Genomic DNA, 25,417 nt, shown 5'->3' with positions numbered 1-25,417 from the left:
ATTATTTCAGTATGCTTTTAGTTGTATCTCACAGAGGATGTGAAATGTGCTTTGTCATACTAAATCCCTACATGTGACTATTTCACTATTAAATTCTGTTGGTCAATTAATTAATGTTGGTATCAGGAATTGAACCCATAGGCACTAAACCACTGAGCTGTATTCCCAGTCCTTTTCTTTCTTAATTTCTTTCTTTTTTTTCCTTTTCTTTTCTTTTTTTTTTTTTTTTTTGTATTAAGAATTGAACTCAGGGGCACTTGGCCACTGAGCCATATCCCCAGCCCAGTTTTGAATTTTATTTAGAGACAGGGTCTTGCTAATTTGCTGAGGCTGGCTTTGAACTATCAATCCTCCCTCTTGCCTTCACCTCCCAAGCCACTTGGGTTACAGGCTTGGGCCACCATGCCTAGCCTCATTTTTTATTTTGAGACAGGATCTCTCTAAGTTGCTAAGGGCCTTGTTAAGCTGCTGAGGCTGGACTCAGACTTGCAATCCTCCTGTCTAAACTTCCTGAGTCACTGTAATTACAGGTGTGCACCACCACGTCTGGCTATTTGTTTATTCTTGAAGTATATCAAAATTTTATGTAATAATTTAATATTTATGAAGCAAGTTTTCCCTCATTTTTCTCTCTTAAAAGTTTATTTTTGGGGCTGGGGATATGGTTGAGTGCTCCTCACATGCACAAGGCCCTGGGTTCGATTTCCCCGCAACATTAAAAAAAAAAAAAAGTTCAGGGCTTGGGTTTTGGCTCAGTAGTAGAGTGGTTGCCTCACATGCGTTCGATTCTCAGCACCACATACAAATAAATGAATAAAATAAAGGTCCGTCAATAATTAAAAATTTAAAAAAAGTTCATTTTTATATATTCTTCCAAATGAATTTCAGAACCAGTTTGTTTAATACTCCCAACCTACCACCCAAAATTCCAATGGGGTCATTATTGAATTTATAGTTATTTAATAGTTTTAAATTATGAAATATCTCATTCAGTAATATCATTACTTCTGTCCATTTATCAGCTTTTCATACTTAGAATAAAAATTTCTAGGTTTCCTCATCAATATTTTATACATGTGTTATTAGGTTTATTACCCTGTATTGTAAATGGAATATTTTCTTCATATTTTCCAATTTGATGCTCTTAACAATAAGACAGGCTGCCAGTCATTTCTTTGTAGGTGATCTGTCTGTCCCCTTTGGCTTTTTACACTGATATTTTTATTATGGAAAGTTTTGAAAACAAAAGTCAAAATTAAGAGAATAGTATACTGAGTTTTCATGGACCTATCTATCACCCACCAGCTTCAGTGGTTCTTAACTCACTGCCAATCTTTCTTTCTTTTTTTTTTTTCTTTTCTTTTTTGTACTTAGGATTGAACCCAGGAATGCTTTTATCACTCTGCTAATTCCCAGTCCTCTTTTATTTTGAGACAGGTTCTCATTAAGTTGTTGAGCCTAGCCTTGGACTAGGCTCCTCCCTCAACCTCCCATGTGTTTTGGGATTGCAGACATGTGCCACCACATCTGGCCTCAAGGCCACTATTGTTTCATCTATATTTCCCTAATCCCCACTCTCCCACCCATACACATACCAGATATCCACTCATTTCATCCATAAATATTTAAGTAATGAGGTAGTTTGTTCTTAATTTTTTTTTTTTTTCTTTTTTTGTGGTACTGGGAAGTGAACTCAGGGATACTTTACCACTGAGCCACATCCCTATTTTGTATTTTATTTAGTGACAGGGTCTCTGAGTTGCTTAGTACCAAACCTTTTTTTTTTTTTTTTCCTTTTTTTTGTGCTGAGGCTAGCATTGAACTCATGATTCTCCTGTCTCAGCCTCAGCCTCCCAAGCTACTGGGATTACAGGCATTCACCACTGCACCTGGCTAGTTCTCTCTTTTATTAAATAGACAAGGCCTTGCTATGTTGCCTAGGCTAACTCCAGACTCCTGAACTCAAGTGATCTCCTGAACTCAAGTGATCTCCTGGCACACCTTTACAAGTAATTGGGACAGTAGGTATGTGCCACCATTCCCAAATTAGATACTTCTCAAACATTATAGTAAATACACCTAGCCTTGTAAAAAATTAATTTCTTTGCATGTATATGTGTGCAGTATTGGGGATTGAACCCAGGGGCATTCTATTATTGAATCAAATTCCCAGCCCCCTCCTCTTTTTTAAAATTTGAGATAGGTCTCACTAGTCCACAGTGGCCTCGAATTTGAGATTTTCTTGCCTCGAGCCTCCTGAGTAGCTAGGATTGACATGGGCCACCATGTCCATCAGAAAATGAATAATAATATCAAAAGTATGATGAATGAACAGGTTTTTCCTCTTGTCCCAAATGTGTTTTTTAGATTTGTTTGAATCAGTATTCACAGAATACTGTATGCTGCAATTAATTATTTGATGTTTCTTAAATCTCAATCTATAATCTATAGGTATCCCTTCTGTCTCTCCTCACCTCCTTTGTTTTTTACTGTGGAATTTACTTGTTGAAGAAACTGGGTTACTTTCCAAGGGAGCTTCCTATAGGATAGATTATAGGGGTTGTAACCCTGTGGAGGTGTTGAATATTGATAAAATATAGATGCTTGATTAAATGTTGATTCAAGTTGTGCTTTCTTCTTTTTGCCAAGAATATTTCATATGTAATGTAGTGTATTTATATAAGTAAATACAAAGTCTCATTCCTTTTAGAATCTTCTCTGACATTTTAAAGTTTTACTACAATGTCTGGGTTAGGATTTCTTTGTATTCTTCCCCCCCTCTCGGGATTCCTGGTCATCTGAACTTTAATTGGACATCATCTGTGAGCATGGGGTTTAAAGACAGGTTGTAGGCCACCAGGAACCAGATAACCTCAAAGTGAAGGTCTGCTACAGCATTTAGTCTAGTGGAGTAGTGGTTTTTTGTTATTTCCTCTTTCCTATGCTTTATTGCCAGTGCACCGTATAGGTATGTTTTTCTATGTCTGGAGATATTATACACACACCGTAAAACTATATCTTGAGGGCTGGGGTTGTAGCTCAGGAAGAGCGCTTGCCTAACATGCATGAGGCACTGGGTTCGATTCTAAGCACCATATAAAAATAAATCAAGGCATTCTATCCATCTAAAACTACCAAAAAAAATTAGAAAAAATATATCTTGAGCTGGGTGAGGTGGTGCTTGCCATAATCCCAGTGTCTCTGGGCCTTAGGTAGGAGGACCCAAATTGAAGGCCAACCTAAACAGTTTATCAACCTCTCATCAATTAACTAGAACCTGTTAGAAAATCAAAAAGGGCTGGGGATGTGGCTTAGTGGTTTAGTACCCCTGGGTCAACCCCCAGTATGCCCAAATTTATATATTTATATATTATGTACACACACACACACACATATATGTATATATATATTTCAATGAAATTCATTCCATATTACTATATAGTCTACTTCATTCTTTTTTTTTTAATTTTTTTTTTTTTAGTGTAGATACTCTAGTTGTTTGATTTTGGTATACACTTACTTTCTTTTTTTTTTTTAATATTTATTTTTTTAGTTTTCGGCGCACACAACATCTTTGTTTGTATGTGGTGCTGAGGAACCCGGGCTGCACGCATACCAGGCGAGCGCGCTACCGCTTGAGCCACAGAGATGTTTTATTTTGAAACGGGGTCAGGCTGGCCTTGAATTTGTGTGATCCTCCTGCCTCAGATCCACAAGTAATTGAGATTACAGGCGTGTTACCATAATAAGCCCTCTTCTTTTTTTTTTTTTTTATTGAGGTATAATGTAACATGGTAAAAAACACAAATTTGTTTATTTTTTTTTGAGAGAGAATTTTTTTAATATTTATTTTTCAGTTTTCGATGGACACAACATCTTTGTTTGTATGTGGTGCTGAGGATCGAACCTGGGCCGCACACATGCCGGGCAAGCGTGCTACTGCTTGAGCCACATCCCCAGCCCACAAGTTTGTTTATTTATCTATCTATCTATTTATTTTTTTGGTACTGAGGATGGGACTTGGGTGCACTCAACCACTGAGCCACATCCCCAGGCCTATTTGTATTTTATTTAGAAACAGGGTCTCACTGAGTTGATTAGTGCCTGGCTGTTGCTGAGGCTGGCTTTGAATTCTTGATCCTCCAGTCTCAGCCTCCCGAGCTGCTGGTAAAAATACACAAGTTTTAAACATACATTTTTATGTTTTTGTTGTTGTTGGTACTAGGGATTGAACTTAGGGGCACTTGACCACTGAGTCACATTCCCAATCCTGTTTTGTATTTCATTTAGAGACAGGGTCTCCCTGAGTTGCTCAGTGCCTTGCTTTTGCTGAGGCTGGCTTTGAACTTGCGATCTTTCTGCCTCAGCCTCCTGAGCTGCTGGGATTACAGGGGTGTTCTAGTGTGCCCGGCTCATTTTTACATTTTTACACATGTATACACCTATATAAATCTCTCCCCCAAATCAAAATACCTAACATTTGTAGCACCACAAAAAGTTGGCTCCTTGTATTCCGTTCTCAGGTATAATCTGTTCCCACAATTAACTGCATTCTCATACCTCTGTCAGGTTTGTTGCCTATATTTGAATTTTATATAAATTTATACATAGTATGTACTAAATTAACTTCAGAGTGTGTGTGTGTGTGTGTGTGTGTGTGTACACACTATGATTTAGGTAAGTGGTTTTGTTATGTTTTTTGGTACCAGGGATTGAACCCAAGGGCACTTAACCACTGAGCCACATCCCCCAGCCCTTTATTTTTTATTTTGAGACAGGGTTTTACTAAGTGCTCAGGGCCCTGCTAGGTTGCTGAGGCTGACTTCAAATTTGTGATCCTCTTGCCTCAGCCTCCAAAGCTGCTAGGATTACAAGTGTGCACTACCACTATTTAATTGATTCTTTTTTTTAATATTTATTTTTTAGTTTTTGGCGTACACAACATCTTTGTTTGTATGTGGTGCTGAGGATCAAACCCGGGCCGCACGCATGCCAGGCGAGCGCGCTACCGCTTGAGCCACATCCCCAGCCCTTTAATTGATTCTTTAAAAACTATTTTTTGTTAATTGTAGATGGATAGAATGCCTTTATTTTATTCATTTTTATGTGGTGCTAAGTATCGAACCCAGTGCATCACACATGCTAGGCAAGCATTCTGCCACTGAGCTACAGCCTGAGCCCCCAATTCTTGATTAATAAGGTTTTTTCCAGACTTCTTAGCAGAAACACTACTTTAGTACATGTGTTTGTTGTTACATCTTTGCCAATATGTGTAAATGCCATTAGGATAAAGTCCTAGTTGTGTAAGTGCTAAGGCAAAGGTTATGTACATTGTTTTTCTTATTTTTCGTGTTGAGGATTAAACCCAGGGTTGCACACATACTAGTTCTGTCACTGAGCTATACCCCCAGCACTATCATTTTTTTAAAAGAGAGAGAGAGATAATTTTTAATATTTATTTTTTTAGTTTTCGGTGAACACAACATCTTTATTTGTATGTGGTGCTGAGGATCGAACCCAGCACCCCGCGCATGCCAGGCGAGCGTACTACCGCTTGAGCCACATCCCCAGCCCAGCACTATCATTTTTGACATTTTTTTCTGTGCTGGGGAAAAACAATTTTTTATGTCTTATTGCTATATTGACACCATTTTAGCTAACTGCTCTTATTTGTTTGTGTTTTTGGTAGTGCTTGGGATAGAACTCAGGGTCTCCAGCATGCTAGTTAGGTGCCCTACCACTGAACTTCATTACCAGACCTCATCATTATTTTTCTTTTCTTCTTTTTTTTTTTAATAAAAAAAAATTGTGGGCTGGGGATGTGGCTCAAGCGGTAGCGCGCTCGCCCGGCGTGCGTGTGGCCCGGGTTCGATCCTCAGCACCACATACAAACAAAGATGTTGTGTCCGCTGAAAAACAAAAAATAAATAAATATTAAAATTCTTTAAAAAAATTGTATTTACTTAGAAGCATTCGGAATGTCAACAAACCAGCTGCAACTTTTTCTTAATTTGTTGGTACCAGGGATTTAACCCAGGAACACTTTATCAATGAACCACATCCCCTGCCCTTTATTTTTATTTTTTGAGACAAGGTCTTGCTGAATTGCTTAGGACTTCACTAAGTTGCTAAGACTGGCCTCAAACTTGTGATCCCACTGCTTCAGCCTCCTAAGTTTCTAGAATTACAGGTATGCACCACCATGCCCAGCTATTTTTAACATTACCAAATTACCATCTTTTAATTTTTTTTTAGTTGTTATGGACCTTTATTTTATTCATTTATCTGCATGTAGTGCTGAGAATCAAACCCAGTGCTTGCAAGGCAAGCATTCCACCACTGAGCCACAACCTCAGCCCCCAGATTACCCTCTAGAGAAGGCATAGTGGTATACACCTGTAATCCCAGAAGCTTAGGAGGCTGAGGCAGAAGGGTCATGAGTTCAAAGCCAGCTCCAGCAACTTAGGGTCTTGCTAAGTTGCTTAGGGCCTATCTCTAAATAAAATATTTTTTTTTAAAAAAGCACTGGGGATGTGGCTCAGTGGTTAGGCACCCCTGGGTTCAATCCCTGGTACCAAATAAAAAGAAGTTGTATTAATTTACACATCCACCAACAATATATATTAGGGCCTGTTTCTCAATATTCTTGACAACTTTTTTGTTTTGTTTTGTTACCAGGGATTGAACCCCAGGGGCACTTAAACCACTGAGCCACATTTCCAATTTTTTAAGATTTGGTCTCCCTGTGTTGCTGAGGGCCTTGGTAAATTGCTGAGGCTGCCTTTGACCTTGCAATCCTCCTGCCTCAGCCTCCCAAGCTGCTGGGATAACAGGCATGCACCACCATGCCCAGCTTTGCCAACTATTAATAATTATTTTTATCTTTGATAATCTGACATAAAAATTAAAAACCTATAATTTAATTTTTAAATTTTTAACTGCAAATATATGCACATGATTAGAAAATTAAGGCAATACCAAAGTATATACAATGGAAACTATATATTCCCTAGTTACCCTTGTTCCCTTTCCAGTGACAACTGCTATTGCCACTTTCTTCTGTATCTTCCAGATGTATTCTATGCAAATCATGCATATGGAAGTATGAGTCAGTGTGATTGGGGTATTTGTGTTTGTGTTTGCATATCTGTGTCTTATCTGGTTTGATTTATTGATGAAAACATAAGTTTCCTTTTTTTAACTTAAAGATATGTATCTATCTGGGATTATAGCTTGGTGGTAGAGCACTTGCCTATCACCTGTGACACACTGGGTTCCATCATTAGCACCACATTAAACAAATAAATAAAATAAAGGTATTGTGTCCTTCTACTAAAAAAAACACACACACACACATACACACACACACACACACATATATATATTCATTTTCCTACCTTTTATTCAGAAATGGTAATATGCATTATTTAATCTGCTTCTTCCATACAATATAGCTTCAAGATTATAAGCTATTAGTACACAGGAAAAAAATATGTACAGCTACCTTTTTCTTTTATGGAGATGTCATAATTTATTTAGCCAGTCCTAAGCATTTTAGTTGTTTCAAATTTCCTATTTTACACACTTTGCACTTTCCTTGAACTACTTATTTATATACACGTGCCAGAATAGCTGTTAAGTGAATTCCTAGAAATATGGTTGCTGGATCAATATATATTATAGCTATGTGATTCCCTTCCCAATGTCCATTCTATATATTCCCCATTGCTCGGCAGTCATAAAGTGGGGGTGAGGACAAAGGATTGATCTCACCCCCAGTTTCTAGAAGGGAGTATCTTGGGTGTGACCCAATCAAGGTAAGTCTGTTATCCTGCTGCAGTGATTGGGTCAGGCAAGGTTTGAACCCAGGGGTGCTCAAACACTGAGCTACATCCCCAGCCCTATTTTGAGACAGCCCTATTTTGTCTTTGTTAAAGACAATCAATGCATACCAGTGACCTAATACAAATCAATGAAATGTTTGAGAATATTTGCTGAATGATTTGGGAAAAGATTTTTTGGTTTTGTTTTTTATTCTGAGAAATATACTGGAAGCTACCTTTCTTTCTTTCAAAAAATGTGGTGTGACTAATATGAAGCCTTCTTCAAACGCTGCAGCCCTTTTACTGTCAAGAAGGGAGTCAAATTTAGGATTGAAGCTCATACTTTGGAAGGCTAAATTGACAGATGTAAGGAAATTAGGTCCTTGATGATGCTGATTTTTTTTTTTAATTTTTGGGGTGTACCAGGGATTGAACTCAGGGGCACTCAACCACTGAGCCACATCCCCAGCCTTATTTTGTATTTTAGAGACAGGATCTCATTGAGTTGCTTAGTGCCTTGTTTTTGCTGAGAGTGTCTTTGATCTAGCAATCTTCCTGCCTCAGCCTCCTGAGCTGCTGGGATTACAATGATATTGTTATCTGTGGAGTCAAACCAATTACAAATATTGCTCATCAGGAATTTGTAGTTGTGATCCAATAAATTCTGTTTATTTCTTAAGCCTATTGGAATTGGGTTTTTTTCTTACAAAAAAAAAAAAAAGTATGAGTCAGGTGCCTTGGTGTATGCCTATAATCCCAGCTACTCAAAAGATTGAGGCAGGAGGATCACAAATTTAAGGCTAGCCTCATCAATTTAGTTAGACCCTGTCTCAAAACAAAATAGAGCTCAGGATGTGGCTCACTAGTAGAACTCTTACCTAGCATATGTGGGGCCCTATGTTCAATTCCCAATATGGCAAATAAATGAGTGACCTGAGCACAGTGGTGCACACTTCTGTAATCCCAAGGATGCTGGGACAAGAGGAGCCACAGGTTCAAGGCCAGCCTTGCTAAATTAGTAACATGCTGTCTCAAAAAATAAAAAGGGCTGGGGATGTAGCTCAGTGACAGAGCTCTCCCGGGTTCAGTCCCAAGTACTAAGAAAAGAATGAATAAACTAATTAATTAATTAAAAGGTCTGGGCTGTAGCTCAGAAGTAGTATGCATTTGGAGTCAACCCCCAGTACCACAAAAACGAAATAACAGAGGGACATGAACTTATAAAATTTTGTATTGCATTCCAAATCTGCATACTGATTAATGGTCCAATAACCAAATAGGAGGTTGTATTTCTCTATATCCTTGCCAAAATATTATATTATCATGTTTTTTTCCCCCTACTTTGGTACCAAGGTTTGAACCCAGGGGTGCTCAAACACTAAGCTACATCCCCAGCCCTATTTTGAGACAGGGTCTTGTTAAGTTTCATTGGGCCTTGCTAAATTGCTGAAGCTAGCTTTTAACATGGGATCCTCCTGCTGAGATTACAGGTGAGTGCTATCATGCTTGGCTTATCATGCTTTATCGCACTTTTTTAAATAGGAAAAAAAGTAGTGTCTCATTATACTGTTTTTTTTTTTTTCCTTTTGGTGCTGGGGGTTGATAGGGGTACTCTACCACTGAGCTATATCCCCAACCCTTTTTATTTTTTGTTTTGAGACAGGGTCTTGCTAACTTGCCAAGGCTGGCCTTGAATTTATGATTACCCTGTCTCAGATGCTCATGATGCTAGGATATGCTAGGATTCATCACTGCATTGGCTCTTGTTATACTTTTTTTTTTTCTTTTTGGCACAGGTGATTGAACCTAGGGATGCTTTACCACTGAGCTACATCCCTAGACCTTTTTATTTTTTAAGATAAGCATCTTGGGCTGGGACAAAAGCTGCTATAAAAATCCAGTGGCACACACCTATAGTCCCAGCTTCTTGGGAGTCTGAGGCAGGAAGACTGCTTAAGTGGTAAGAATTCGCTCAGTGGTAGAGCACTTGCCTTGCATGTGTGAGGCACTGGGTTTGATCCTCAGCACCACATAAAATAAATAAAGATATTGTGTCTATGTACATCTAAAAAATTTTTTTAAAAAAAGATAAGCGTCTTGCTAAATAACTGAGTTTGGCCTAAAACTTGCCATCCTTCTGCCTCAGCCTCCTGCATTGCTGGGATTACAAGTTGGTGCCACTGTGCCTGGATTTATTTATTTATTTTTTATTTTTGAAACAGGGTCTTGCTAAATTGCATATGACCTTACTAAGTTGCTGAGCTTGCCTTTGAACTGCAGTCCTCCTGCCTCAGCCTCTGGAGTTGCTGGGATTACAGTTATGCACCACCATACCCAACCTTAATAAGTTGATTTTTAAAAGAAAAAAATGTGATTATGCAATAAAAGAAAATTAAATATTTATACATGATGCAACATGGATGAACTTAAAAAACATACTAAGTGAAAGGAGTCATAGGTGATTTATGATTCCATTTAAGTGAAATATTTAGGAAAAGTAAATTTATTAAAGCCATATTTTGAGTTATTCTAGGCTAGGTTGGGAACAGGGAGTGACTGCAAATGAGCTTGAGGAGTTTTGGGGGGGTGTCAAAATGCTTCAAGATCAGATTGTAATGATAATTAATTTTACACTTAAGATCAGTAAATTTTAGCTCAGTTGGTATAATTACCAATGCTTGCCTCACATGCACAAGGCCCTTTCAATCCCCAGCATCACCAAAAAAATCAGTACTTTTTGGTATGTAAATTGTACCCCAGTAAACCTGTTTTTAAAATATAATTGATGCCAGGCGCAGAGCCACACACCTGTAATCCCAGTGGCTCTGAAGGCTGAGGCAGGAGGATCAAAAGTTCAAAGCCAGCCTCAGCAACTTAATGAGGCTCTGAGCAATTCAGAGAGATCCTGTCTCAAAAGATAAAAAGGGCTAGTGATGTGGCTCAGTGGTTCAGCATCCCTGAGTTCAATCCCTGGTACTTGAATAAATAGATAAAATATAACTGAAACCAGGTACAGTAGCAAATGCTTACGATCCTAGTGGCTAGGGAGGTGAAGGCAGGAGGATTACAAGGTCAAGGTCAGTCTCAGCAAATTAGCCAGACCTTGTCTCAGAATAATAAAAGGGATGGGAATATAGCTTAGTGGTAAAGAGCCCTTGGTTTCAATCCCCAGAATGAATATAAATATACATATAAACATACATATAAACAAATGCAACATGATATATTTGTGTGTGTGTAATTACATTGAGGGGGGCTGGGGATATAGTTCAAATGTAGTATATTTAGTATATTTGAGGCCCTGAGTTCAATCCTAGCACAGAGCAAAAGTAGTAATTGGCCATATGATCTGGCAATTGGGCTCCTTGGTATGTACCTAATAATCTGCATACCTATTCTTTTTGTATTTGGGGTGAGTGGTTGGGATCTTATGATGTTGTCCAGGCTGGCCTCAAACTCTTGGGCTTAAATAGTCTTCTTGCCTTAGCCTCCCAAGAAGCTGGGACTATAGGTGTGTGCCACTGGATTTTTATAGCATTTTTGTTGTTGTTGTTGTTTGGTGGTGCTGGGGATTGAACCCAGGGCCTTGTGCATGCTAGGCAAGCACTCTTACCAACTGGGCTATATTCCCAACCCCTATAGCAGTTTTAGTTATAATTACCAATGCTTGCAAGCAACCGAGATGTCCTTCAGTGGATAGATAAATAAACTAGTAGGTGTATGTAGACAGTGAACTACTATTTGGCACTGACAAGAAATGAACTATCAGCTCATGAAAAGCTAGCGGAGAAAGCCTAAGTGTATATTACTGAGGAAAGCCAATCTAAAAAGGCTGCATACTGGATGATTCCAACTACTGTATTTAGCATTCTGGGAGACAAACCTATGGAGATAGTACAAAGGATCAGTACCAGAGTTTAGGGGGAAAGAGGGATGAACACGGAGCAGAGGCTCTTTACGGCAGGGAAATTACTCTGTGATGCTATAATGATGGATAAGTGTCATATATTTGTGAAAACCTAAAGAATATAAAACACACAAAGTGTGAACACTGTGCTATGGTAAACTCTGGATTTGGGAATGATAATGATTTGTCAATGTAGTGTTATTAATTTAAGAAATGTAGCATCCTGGGGTAGGATGTTAATAGGCTATGCATGAGTAGCAGAGTATATGGGAACACTAGTTTCTGTTCAGTTTTATTTGTGAACCTAAAACTGCTCTAAAAAAATAAGTCTATTAAAAGTGCTATCAAGCCACGAAAAGACATGGGAGAACCTCAAGTACATACACCAAGGGCTGGGGATGTGGCTCAAGCGGTAGCGCACTCGCCTGGCATGCGTTCGGCCCGGGTTCGATCCTCAGCACCACATACAAAGATGTTGTGTCCGATGAGAACTAAAATAAATAAATAAATAAATATATATATATTTTTAAAAAGTACATACACCAAGTGAAAGCTAATCTGAAAAGGCTACATAGCGGTCAACCAACTATGTAACATTCTAAAAAAGGCAAAACTTTTGACACTAAAAAGATCCCTGGTTTCCAGAGGTTAAGGGGGTAGAAGGGAGGCATAGGAGTAGCACAGAGGATTTTACTGTAGTAAAACTATCCTGCATTGTACTATAATGGTAACAAATGTACAAGTATAGGGGTGTGGGATGTTGAGATAGTAGAGGAGACTACACATGTGATGGCAGGGAGTACATGCTGTACTTTGTGCTTATTTTTGTTGTGAACCCAAAACTGATCTAAAAAATAGTCTGTGGGTCTGGGAGTCTGGCTTAGTGGTAAAGTGTACAATTAATATGTGTGAGGCCCTGGTTCAGTCCCAATATCAAAAAGAAAAAAAAAAACATGTCTATAAATTGTTTAATCTGGGCATGGTGGCCCTCCTATAGTTAGTCCTAGCTACTTGGGAAGCTGAGGCAGGAGGATCACTTGAGCCCAGGAATTGGAGGCTAGCCTGGACAACATAGAAAAAATAGGGCTGGTGTTGTAGCTCAGTGTCAAGAGTGCATGCCTAGTGTACATGAGGCCTTTGAGTTCAGTCCCTAACACTACCAAAAAGAAGAAGAAGAAAAAAAAACATTTGAACAAAATCAGTAAGGAAGTATCATGGGTTATTTTATAGTAAAAGTAAAATACATGTCAACAGCATAAAGTGCAGGAAGACAAAAATCAAAATATATTAATGTAAGAATCTTAAATTCTGAAGTGATATTAAAACCTGGAGTGTGGAGTTGGGTGAGTTCTTTATCTCGGGAATTCAAACAATGAGATTCTCAGACAGTAGAAGGTGAAAACAAAGTAGAAGAATTTATTAGAGCAAAGCAAAGTAAAACTCCCACAGTGGGGAGGGGACCTGAGAGTGTTGGGAGTGAATAGCTATTGTATAGGGTTTATATGGATCTATAAGTTTAAGTCAGTCAGTCCCTGGCCCAATCAAAGTATTGATCAGGCATTTTCTTTACTTGGAGAGCCTGTGGACTCTCGGTCATATATATCCTGATTTCCTATGGACTCCAGGTCACATATGTCCCAATTTAAAAATAACACTTTTAGTGGGGCACACTGGTGCACACCCGTAATCCCAGCAGCTAGGGAGGCTGAGACAGGAGGATTGCAAGTTCAAAGTCTGCCTCAATGAAAAGCAAGACACTAAGCAACTCAGTGAGATCCTGTCAATAAAATACAAAATAGGGTTGGGAATGTGGCTCAGTGGTTGAGTGCCCCTGAGTTCAATCGCCAGTACCAAAAATAAAAATAATATTTTTGTAAGTTTCTCAGCAAAAATTTGTAGCTGCTTTAGTGTGTGCTTTGCTGCCCAGGAAGTCACCCAGGGACCCATTTCCCTATCATTTTAGCCTTATCTCTTCCTCCTGACCTCAGTATAGTAATACAAAAGAAGGCAGAAAATTAGACAAAAAAATAGATGGGACAATTAGGAAACAAATAGCAAAATAATATGTTCAAATATGATCATATCAGCAATCACATTTTTGATAATCTAAACCCCCTAATTGCAGGTTACAGATGATTAGGTTGAGTAAAAACCAAGACCTGACTGTTGTTATTCCTGCAGGAAAAGCTCTTAAAATATATGAATAGGTTAAAAGTAAAATTAGCTCAAAAGATGTTACCATGCTAACAGTAATCCAATATAGTAATATTGGACAAAGTAGATTTCAGAGCAAAGATACCAAGAATAAAGAATGTAATTTCAACTAAGGGATCAATTAATGAAGAAGCCGGGCTGGGGATGTGGCTCAAGCAGTAGTGCGCTTGCCTGGCATGCGGGCGGCCCGGGTTCGATCCTCAGCACCACATACAAACAAAGATGTTGTGTCCGCCGAAAACTAAAAAATAAATATTTAAAAAAATTTTCTCTCTCTCACTCTCTCTCTCATTTTCTCTCTCACTCTCTCTTTAAAAAAAAAATTAATGAAGAAGCCTTAACTATCCTAAATAAAGACTTAAAAATATACAAATCAAATTACAGGCTGGGGATATAGCTCAGTTGTGCCTGCCTCATGTGCACAAGGCCCTGGGTTCAATCCCCAGCACCACAAAATTTTTTTTAAAACACACACAAGCCAGGTATGGTGGTGTGTGCCTGTAATCCCAGCAAATCAGGAGGCTGAGGCAGGAGATCACATGCTTGAGGCCAGCCTCAGGATTTTAGCAGGACCCTCAATAACTTAGACCTTGTCTCAAAATTTAAAAATGGGCTGAGGTGTAGCTTAGTAGCCGGATGCCCCTGGGTTCAATCCCAGTAACCACCCCCACAAATAACTTATAGGACAAGTAGGCATAAAATCAGCAAGGATAGCCAAGCACAGTGGTGCACACCTGTAATCCCAGTGGTTCAGGAGGCAGAGGCAAGCAGATTGTGAGTCAAAGCCAGCCTCAGCAAAAGTGAGGCACTAAGCAACTCGTGAGACCCTGTCTCTAAATGAAACACAAAATAGGGCTGGGGATGTGGCTCAGTGGTCGAGTGCCCCTGAGTTCAATCTGCAGTAACAACAACAACAAAAATAAGCAGGGATATAGTATACTATCAATCAAATTTATCTGGTTGATATTTATAGAAGACTCCATCCAACAACAAAATACATTTTTTTTCACAGTTACATGGACTGTTTATCATAATAATCTATGTTCTAGGTCATAAAGTAAGTCTATAAATTCAACAAGAACCAAGACATAGAAAAGTTATCTGAGCACAATGAAATTGAACCAGGTATCATTAAGAAAGATCTGGAAAATCCCTAAATACTTGAAAATGAAACAGTGTACTTCTAAATAATCCATGGATCAAAGAAGAAATCAAAAGAGAACTTAGAAAATATTTTGAACTGGGGCTGGGGTTGTGGCTCAGTGGTACGGTGCTTCTAGCATGTGTGAGGCACTGGGTTCGATTCTCAGCACCACATACAAATATAAATAAAGGTCCATCAACAACTAATAAAATATTTTTTAAGAAGGAAAATATTTTGAACTGAGCAAAACCATATCATAACTTATGGAATTCTTCTAAAGCAAATAAACACCTTCATTTGGAGTGTTGGGGTGCAGCTCAGTAGTATTTTCCCAGTATGAGTGAGGCACTGGATTCAATCCCCAGCATAAACAAATCTACCAGAAATTAATGATATGTTTATTATTGTTTTCAGACCACAGATATGCGCAACCATGCCCAGCTCAGGATGCTTTCAAAACCAAAGCAAGATGATATTCCCCCTCAAACCCTCCAGAAACCATTGTTAGAACTGAAGAAGGATCTCAAAATAATGACTTCAGTTTTCACTTAATAAACAAGAAAAGGAAGAACAAATGAAACTCAAAGGATAAGAACAGAAATAAAAGGTAGAAATCAGTGAACAACAATGGAGAAAATGAAACAAGATACTTGAATGCCAGGTTTCCTTACAGTATTATTGATAATATCCCAAAGGTGCAAATAATCCAGATGTCCATTAATAGATGAATCAATAAACAAAACTTCGTGTATCCATACAGTGGAATATTATTCAACCATAAAAATGAATGAAGTGCTAGGCAGGCCTGTGGCAGGGCACACCTGTAATCCCTGTGACTTGAGAGGCTGAGGCAGGAGGACTGCAAGATTGTGCCCAACCTGGGCAATTTAGCAAGACCATTTCAAAATTTAAAAAAGGGATGGGGATGTAGCTCAGTGGTAAACTGTCCCTAAGTTCAATCCTCAGTACTCCCCCACCAAAAAAGGGAAGGGAGTACTGATACATTGTATAATATGGATAAACCTTAAATATTTGCTAAGTAAAATAAGCCACACACAAAGTCAAATATGTAGTGTATGACTTCACTGATATGAGATACCTAGAATAGCAAATTCATAAACAAAATGTGAATTAGAGGTTACCAAAGGCTAGGGGAAAGGAATGAGGTAATAGGGAGTTTTATTTTTTTGTGGAGCCAGGGTTTGAATGCAGGGTTGCTTAACCACTGAGCCACATCACCAGCCCTTATGTTTTATGTAGAGACAGGGTCTTAGTGAGTTGCTTACAGCCTCACTAAGTTGCTGAGTTTGGCTTTGAATTGGTGATCCTCCTGCCTCAGCTTCTCAAAGTGTTGGAATTACAGATGGCACCACTGAGCTCTACATGGAGAGTTATTTTTAATATGTACAGGGATTTGTTTCAGGTGATGAAAATTTCAGAAATGGTGGTAATAGTTGCACAATTTAAGAATGTATTCAATGCTTTTGAACTACATAAATGGTTACATGGGAGGCTGAAGTTGTAGCTAGGTGGTAGAGGGCTTGTCTAGCATGCTGGATTCCCTGGGTTCCATCCCAAGGACTGAAATAAATGCTAAAATGGCAAATTTTGGTACACATTTTGCAATTTTAAAACAGTGTAATACTAAAATTGTTGAATTGTAGAGGCTGGGGTTGTGGCTCAGCAGCAGAGCGCTTGCTTAGCACCTGAGAGGTCCTGGCTTCGATCCTCAGCACCACATAAAAATAAATAAAATAAAGATATTGTGTCCAACTACAACAAAAAAACAAATCTTAAAAAAAATTGAATTGTACTTTTTCTTATTTTTTTTTTTGGGGGGGGGGGTGTGGATAATATGGTGGTACAGGTAATTGCACCCAGGAGGGCGCTCTACCACTGAGCTACATCCCCAGCCTTTTTCTTTTTTAAATTTTGACTGGCCTCAAAGTTGCCACCCTGTCTCCCAGTAGCTGAGACTATAGGTGTGTGAGCTACACCCTAGCTTGAATTGTGCACTGTAAATGGATTTACTGTGTGGTTATGTGAATTTGTATGTCAATAAAGTTGTTTTAAAAGAGTGCATACTGTATGATTTCATTTATATAAAACTCTAAAAAATGCAAATGGGGTTGGGGGTGTGACTCCGTGATAGAGTGCTTGCCTGGCATGCATGAAGCCTGGGGTTTGATTTCTAGCACCCCACCCCAAAGTAAAATAAAAGGACTAGGGATGTAGCTCAAGCTCAAGTGGTAGCGCGCTTGCCTGGCATGCGTGTGGCCCGGGTTTGATCCTCAGCACCACATACAAACAATGATGCTGTGTCCGCCAAAAAAAACCTAAACAATAAATATTAAAATTCTCTCTCTCTCTCTTTAAAAATAAATAAATAAACAAATAAAAATAAAAGGACTGGGAGTATAGCTCAATGGTAAAGCACTCCTAGGTTTGATCCCCAGTACCTTTCCGCCGGCCCCCCAAAAGGACAAAAAACATATACAAACTAATATATGGTAACAAAAAGCAACCCTAATTCCCTCACTACCTCATTTTTTCCCCTTCATTTTTTCAAAAGCCTTCTCTGGTCCTTAAGTCTATGTTAATATTGGTCTTGGGAAAAAGTCAGAGGTCCAGACCTCTGAGTTTTCCAGTCTTTATCTAATAGAGCATCCTCCACAAATAGTCTACCCAGCAGGCAATTTTCTCCTAAGCTACATTCGCAATAAGAAACATTCAAGCCAGGCACGGTGGAGCTCTGGAGACTGGAAGGAGAGAGTGGTCTCATTTCGCTAAGGTAAAGAAGTCATTTGGTACTGGGGTTGGGATCTTAAGTAGTCCTTAAAGTGTGGTTTAAGAGCCTGTGACTCGCTGATAGCTAGGCGGGCCCTGGAACTCCACTTCCCAGGAGGTCTCGGGGCGTCGAGTGAAGACTGCGTCCAACCATGGGGTGGGACTCAGTCGCTACCCGGATGTGTCGCTGAGCTCTCACAGCTTGTCTTTTCTAGCCCCACTCAAGACCTCCCGGAGGCTTCGCCAGCCGGCCAGCAGGCCAGCAGCAGTCCATCGGGCGCTGGATAAAGATCAGACTTTGCCGGGTAACCTTTATGGACAGACAGACCCTCCCACAGCCAACTACCTTCTTCTCAGCTAGAGTCTCCCTATTCCCCCAGGACAGTTGCCTTAGGATTTGAGCTACTCCCTGAATGGAAGGAATTTGCTGGGGGTGGGGTGGAGTGAGATATGTGTAGGTCTGCTAGGTCTGGGAGATTGACCCAACCCTTCCTATTTGTGAATCCTATGTTGTGTGTGTGTGTGTGGGGGGGGGCACCTCTCTGTCCCAGGCTTAGTAGTCCTTATGAAACCGGAGTAAACTACCCTTGGTGGAGAATGTGAGGAAAGTGCTGAGTGGGCTTGTGGTTTCTGTGATTGGGTCACTAGACTTGCCCCTCCTTAGGTTAAGTTTCCTAAGTTTCAGATAAAAACCCTCCTCCTCCTCCCACCCCTCCCCCAGGGTTGGGAAGTGTTCACTAGGTTTCCATCATCTACAAGCGCCTTGAAAGTCTCCTTTGACTAGTCTTGAATCAAAGCAGTCAGTCTTCAATGTAAAAAGCTTCCTCTGTTCTGTAGATAACTAAATTGAAGAAAGTAGTAAATAAAAATGGGAAACTTATACTGAATTGTTTTGGTTTCAGAAAGTTACAGAGTAATTTTACATGGATGTAGACAGAGGTGGGAAGATTGCAATTTGGAGAATGTGTTATAAACAGTACTATTCTGAGCTGATCCTGAATATTGTTGATTTATTTTTGTACTGGGGATTGAACCCAGGGGCACTTAACCAATGAACCTCAGCCCCATCCGCCTTTTTAAATTATTAAATAGGGTCTCAGTAGCTGAGTAGCTGAGGCTGGCTTTTGAACTTGCAGTCCTCCTGCCTCAGTCTCCAGAGCTGCTGGGATTGCAGGTGGGTTGCCACCATGCCTGACTTGAATGTTGTGAATATATGGTGAATATAGCTTAGGAGAAAATTGCCTGCTGGGTAGACTATTTGTGGAGGATACTTGATAAGACTGGAAGAGCTGGGGCTGTAGCTCAGTGGTAGAGCGTTTGCCTAGCAAGTGTAAGGGACTGGGTTCAATCCTCAGCACCACGTAAAAATAAAATAAAGGTATTGTGTCCATCTACAAAAAAAAAAAAAAAAAAAAAGACTGGAAGACACAGGAGTGCACCACTAGATCCAGCCTAATTTGCCTTTTAATGTATAGCCTCTCCTTTCCACCAAACTAAGTTTCTAGGGTTAAGGAAGTTTTTATTGTTTTTACCCCTTTAAAGAATCCTCCCAGCAGTGCAGTGCCTAGGGTAGAATCTGGGAGAATGTATGGATAGTGGTGGTGATGAGGAAAATTGTGCATGATCCTTGACAAGGACAGCGTGGTGCCAGATGTTGGAGTTGATGTAAACCTTTTCTCATACAGGTGATGAACAACCTAAAATATTTTCCTTTCTTTAAATAATTCCTAGCTTTTTCTCAGAGCCCCCAACCCTTTAAAATATTTTTAGCATTATTTTGAGACTTTATAACTATTAAAAATTTCAAACACATACATGAGAAAACAGTGTCCAGAATACATGGGCTTAATACAAATAAGTGAATTGTGCAAAGAAGCCCCCCCCCCCCAACCTGGGACTTTTGCTAAACCCTGCCTTTCATAGAGATTTTGCTATGAATGAAGGTGTTTATAAGAAGTTGGTACTGCTTTGGCTTTTCTTATTTCTGTGATATTCTGACTGCAAACTATTACCTAGGCACCCAGCCATTAGTGTGCCATGTATAGTCATTATCTGTAGACCATATATGCCAGGAACACTAGTAGATATAAACCAAGATAAACAGTACAGATAACTTTTCCCAGTTATTTTAGGGGCTGAACTTAGGGTACAAAGTAGTCTTTGTGCTTAAGTTTTACCCTGGTTCTGCAACATACCATCCCTCAATTGTACTGTTGTCCTGAAAGCAGTCCCTTTGAGCAGGAGTTTCAGACACTGGATGATATCTTAGGAGGCTGGAAGTGGGGTTGCATAGGCTAACTGGTATAGCAATTCATAGGAAGAAGAGAATCCAGACAGGAAGTCAAAAAAGGCTATTCACAGGTAGTGTGGTGGTGGCTTTGCCCTGTTATCATAGAATTTGTGTAATTGTTATGCCTATTCCTAGGGCATAGTTGCCCATCAGAGCTGAATTATGCTCTGGACTTTTTTTTTAGGTATGGGATCTATGGATGGTCTCCCTGGTTAGAATTATGTGAGCAGAGAGCTACCCCTAGTGGGCTTATGTGAAACATGCTCTGAAGGCCAACTTCTCTTTAAACTGACCCATGATGAGGGTTTTTTTCTTCTTTTGTTTGCCTAATAAGACAGCAATATGGGAATGTTATTTCTCTAAATTACCAAGGTGAGAAATCCTCATTTTTATCCCTGTAACCAAATACATATGACAATCCCCTTTCCTCCATGTTCTGACGCTTGAAGAAATTAATGTTATAAAGATTGAGTCTGGGGCTGGGATTGTGGCTCAGTGGCAGAGTGCCTGCCTTGCAAGTATGAGACACTGGTTTCAATCCTTAGTACCACATAAAAATAAATAAATAAAATAATGGTATTGTGTCCATCTATAACTACAAAAATATTTTAAAAATAAATAAAAAAGATTGAGTCTGGCTGGGCATGGTGGCACACACTTATAATCCAAATAGATTGGGAGGCTGAGGTAGGAGGATTGTGAGTTAAAAGCCAGCCCTCAGGGGCTGGGGTTGTGGCTTAGTGATAGAGTACTAGCCTCACATGTGTGAGGTACTGGGTTTGATCCTCAGCATCACACAAAAATAAATAAACAAAATAAAGGTATTGTGTTCATCTATAATATATATATATATATATATATATATATATATATATGCCAGTCTCAGCAATTTAGCGAGGCCCTAAGCAACTCATCAAGTCCCTGTCTCTAAATGAAATATAAAAAGGCCTGGTGATGTGGCTCAGTGGTTAAGTGCCCCTTGGTTCAATCTCTGCTTCAAAAAAAAGAAAGAAAGAAAATGAGAGAGATTTAGTCTGCTGAGTGTGGTGGTATACACCTGTAATCCCAACAGGTTAGGAAGCTGAGGCAGAAGGATTCCAAGTTCAGAGCTAGTCTTAGCAACTTAGTGAGATCCTAAGTAATTTAGCAAGACCCTGTCTCAAAATAAAAAGGGCTGGGGATGTGGCTTAGTGGTTAAGCACCCCTGGGTTCAGTCCCCAGTACTGAACAAAAGCAAAATTGCAATAACCAAGAATCTAAAGTAGAATGTACTCCACATCATGTACAACCACAAAAATGGGAAGTTGTACTCCATGTATGTATGATATATCAAAATATATTCTACTGTCATGTATAACTTAAAAAGAACAAGTAAATTTTTTAAAAAAGAAAGTAGAATGCTTTGCAGCTTAAATTGAGGGCAGGACAGTGACAGGGTATTAATATGGGGGTGTAAACATGAGAGCACATGTTTATATATACTTCTGGAGATTATCTATGTCATATCATTTACTCTGAAATACTTGATTCATGAAAAAATGGACAACAGCATGGTGGTGTTGTTTTGTTCAGATAAGGTGGGAAGATGGTATGAGACCTCTGGTTTTTCTAGCATTGAAACCATATTACAGAATTTTTGCCTTCCCTCAGTAGTATAGTATTAGCAGAATTAAGAAGTCCAGGGCCGAGGGTGTTGTTCAGTGGTAGAGCAACAGTCTGGCGTTTGAGAAGCCCTGAAATGGATTTCTAACACCACACACACAAAAATAAAACAACAACATCAACAACAAAAAAATGGAACAAAATACATCATCATAGCTTCTAACACTTAATGAGGACTGTGTATATGACAGTGATTAATAAATACTACGCATATCTTCTTTTATTTAACACAGGTTAAGAACTTGCCCAAGTTCATGAAGCTTAGGAAGCTTTTTGACTCCAGGAAGTCTGACTTCGGAGCCTTGACTCTTTTTTGGTACTGGGGATTGAACCTGGGGGGGTGCCTTGGCACTGAAATACATCCTCAGCTCTTTTTATTATTATTTTTTAAAATTTTGAGACAAGGTGCCCAGGCAAGCATCCAACTTACAAGGCCTCCTGCCTTAGCCTCCTGAGTTGCTGGAATAAAGAAAGGCATGAGCCACTGAGACTGGCTACACTTATTTTTTAAAATTAATCAATCCCCATTTACTGAACATCTGCAATGTTAGCACCTTTGATAAAGTATATCCAGACCTTATGACAAATGTGTAACAAATAACTATTATATGGTGAGTACCATTTTTCAATCTTGGAAACCTTTCTATGCCTATGTTTTTTGAAATTATAGTTACCATTTCCTGAGTACCTGCAATATGTTAGCACCTTTGATATAGTATATCCAAACCTTATGACAACAACTTAACATTCATACCTATGTATATGAATAGTTTTTAATCTGTCTGGATTTACAACTACTTTTGAGAATCTGACAACTTTGGATCAGTTGTATGTGAATAATTTATTTATACACATACATATAATATTTTCACAATCCCAGAGGTGGCTTCTAGAACCAACTAAAGCCTGTCCTCTCACAGTCCACAAGCTCCAGTGGACTGTAAAGTGTAAAAACAGTTCAGTGTAAAAACTCTTGTCCTATACAAGCTTTCCCAGATTACTCTTCTATGGTGTTAGGGGCACAGGGAGTATGTGTGTGTGTGGGGGGGTGCTTTCCTTTCTCTTCCTTCTCGGAAATGTTTATAAAGCTCCCTAAATTAACCAAATATCTCTGAATATTTTTTTCTCTTGTACATAGGATTACAAGGGAAGAATGCAGACCATCAAATGTGTGGTTGTAGGAGATGGGGCTGTGGGTAAGACCTGCCTCCTCATCAGTTACACTACAAATGCATTTCCTGAGGAGTATATCCCCACTGTCTTTGACAACTATAGTGCCCAAACATCTGTGGATGGCCAAATCGTCAGCCTGAATCTGTGGGATACTGCTGGCCAAGAAGAATATGATCGATTGCGGACACTCTCCTACCCCCAGACCAATATTTTTGTCATTTGTTTTTCCATTGGCAACCCATCCTCTTATGCCAATGTGAGGCATAAGTGGCACCCAGAAGTCTCCCATCATTGCCCCAATGTACCTGTTCTGCTGGTAGGCACTAAGAGGGACCTGCGAAGTGACCATGAGACAGTGAAGAAGCTGAAGGAACAGAGCCTAGTGCCCACAACTCCTCAACAAGGCAATTCGCTGGCTAAGCAGGTAGGGGCTGTGAAGTATCTGGAATGTTCAGCCCTGATGCAGGATGGGGTACATGAGGTGTTTTTGGAAGCTGTCCGGGCAGTGCTTTACCCTGCCTCAAAGAAGAATGCTAAGAAATGTGTCCTCTTGTAGCTTTTGGGTGCTACTTTGGAGACTGCACCTAAAAATGTAAAGGAAGCTTCCTTTGATAGTAGTTGCAAGTGCCAGCATGAGCCATTTCTCTCTTCCCCTAGAAGCCCTAGACTCCTGGTTATTTGGCTTTTGGAGGAACCTAGAAGACAGACTATTTCATACACAACTGCTTTTAAGTTTGGTATGAACCTTGTGGAGGAAGTTTGTGTGTGTCTATCTGTATCCCCTGTCACAAGCAGTAAAAGGAGATGCCACTGAATGCTGTTCTTTTTTCTACTGGCCAAGCCGTGATGAAGCACAGCAATCTTCATGCTGTCCTTGGGAAGCATTTGCTTGTCTGCTTTGAAATCTAACTTTGACTTTCTTTGCTGTATCTACCATTGAGCAAGTGCCTCAGACAATGATTTTTAAATCACTGCCTTAAACTTTTAGATATTCTAATTTTTTTTGTGATCCTGGGGATTGAACCTAGGATCTCATGCATGCCACATAAGCACCATTGAGCTGCACCCCCAGTCTTGATATGCTAATTTTCCCATATTGGTGAAACCTCAGGGTTCTTTACCACTTAACTACATCCCCACTCCTTTTGACTTTTTGAGACAGGGTCTCACTAAGTTGCCCAGGCTGGCCTCAAACTTGTGATTCTCCTGCCTCAGCCTCCTAAGTAGCTAGGATTATAGGTGTCCTAATATACTGAGTTTTTGAAAGCCATTTTATTTGTGTTATGCATGTTCCCAATGTTGACACATTCCTCTTATTCTTGAGATGAGACATTTTCACAAAAATGGTTAAGCATCATTTTCCAAAAATCTGAGCTAGTAATAGATGTTCATTTTTAAAGGGTTCTATCTATTGTCCAATAAGCTCAGGAATCAGCAATTTATATAAAACCCATCAGGTTTCTTTACAGTAGAACTTTATAACTTATTATGTATGCATTGTTTCCCACACTTATTTCACCACTGAACATTTTTGGAGGTCCCATATAATACCAGATAATAGTTTCAGAGAAGTTGGGTTAGTGGAAACTGGGAATTCTCAATGAGGCTTAAAAAAATGCAAAAAGCATAATGTGGTCCTGTTCTTTGATGTTTTCCTCATTATGCCTTTGAGACAAATGTTTATATCAGCCATGGACTTATTATTGGTTCCTCTGCTTCAGGAGATGGGTTTGGCATTTAGTGATGATAGTGCATGTACTGCAGATAGGGTCCCACAGTGAGATCTGCTATTAGATTCCACTAGCACTGTCGACTTGGTGATGTGGAAGTTATTCAATCCCTCGAAAAGCTGTATCTGAGTCTTCTGTGTGGTCCCTTTCCCTCTTAGTCACTTCCTGTAAAATAAACCCACTCAAGGTCAATTCCCTAAATAAAACAAAAACAAAACAATTAAACTGTCCTGCCAATCATTGTCAGGAGTTCTGTTTTTTTTCTTTTTTGGTACTAGGGATTTTAAGAGGCCTGATTTACCACTGAGCCACATTCCCAGACATTTTTATTTTAAGACAGGGTCTCACTAAGTTGCTTAGAGCCTTGCTTAGTTGCTGAGGCTGGCCTCAAACTTGCAATGCTCCTGCCTCAGCTGTCAGACTCCCAAATTATTGGATTATTGGTGTGCACTATCATGCCTGGCCCAATTTTTTTGTTTGTTTGTTTGGTGCTTGTAATGGAACCCAGGGCCTGGTGTATACAAGGCAAGCACTTTACCACTGAACTATATCCCCAACCCTTTTAATTTTTTAAAATTTGAAACAGGGTCTCACAAAGTTGCTGAAGCTGGCCTTGAACTTCTAATCTTCCTGCCTTAGCTTTTCAAGTACCTAAGATTACAGGGTAGCTTGTTCTAGTTTTTTTTT

The 25,417-nt window shown here is 39.5% G+C and overlaps 2 protein-coding genes and 1 long non-coding RNA gene across 5 annotated transcripts in view; 2 read left to right on the top strand and 1 right to left on the bottom strand.

Annotated features, from left to right (window-relative positions):
- Window positions 1–17,168, top strand: part of Itgb1bp2 (integrin subunit beta 1 binding protein 2) — a 35,500-nt gene extending 18,332 nt beyond the window's left edge. The window contains exon 11 of the mRNA XM_071606501.1: window positions 15,503–17,168. Coding sequence (XP_071462602.1) covers window positions 15,503–15,640 — 138 coding nt within the window. The 3' untranslated portion in view covers window positions 15,641–17,168. The remainder of the gene's footprint in view (window positions 1–15,502) is intronic.
- Window positions 1–25,417, bottom strand: part of LOC139703090 (uncharacterized) — a 639,290-nt gene that overhangs the window by 105,892 nt on the left and 507,981 nt on the right. The gene's annotated exons all lie outside the window — the stretch shown is intronic.
- LOC114093151 (rho-related GTP-binding protein RhoG-like) lies at window positions 18,058–24,970 on the top strand. Of its 3 annotated transcripts, XM_027935883.2 has the most exons (3): window positions 18,058–18,180; window positions 22,061–22,438; window positions 22,966–24,970. In XM_027935883.2, exons 2-3 carry the CDS (start codon window positions 22,436–22,438, stop codon window positions 23,554–23,556), a joined length of 594 nt encoding a protein of 197 aa, XP_027791684.1. In that variant the 5' UTR covers window positions 18,058–18,180; window positions 22,061–22,435; the 3' UTR covers window positions 23,557–24,970. The 3 variants fall into 3 exon arrangements, with proteins under 3 accessions (XP_027791684.1, XP_027791685.1, XP_071462245.1); XM_027935884.2 differs by lacking the exon at window positions 22,061–22,438; XM_071606144.1 differs by having other exon boundaries at window positions 22,061–24,970.

The sequence above is a fragment of the Marmota flaviventris genome, chromosome X (assembly GCF_047511675.1).
Source record: "Marmota flaviventris isolate mMarFla1 chromosome X, mMarFla1.hap1, whole genome shotgun sequence".
NCBI lineage: Eukaryota > Metazoa > Chordata > Mammalia > Rodentia > Sciuridae > Marmota > Marmota flaviventris.
The sequence above is the reverse complement of the archived record's forward strand: the minus strand, read 5'-3'. Positions and strand labels throughout refer to the sequence as shown.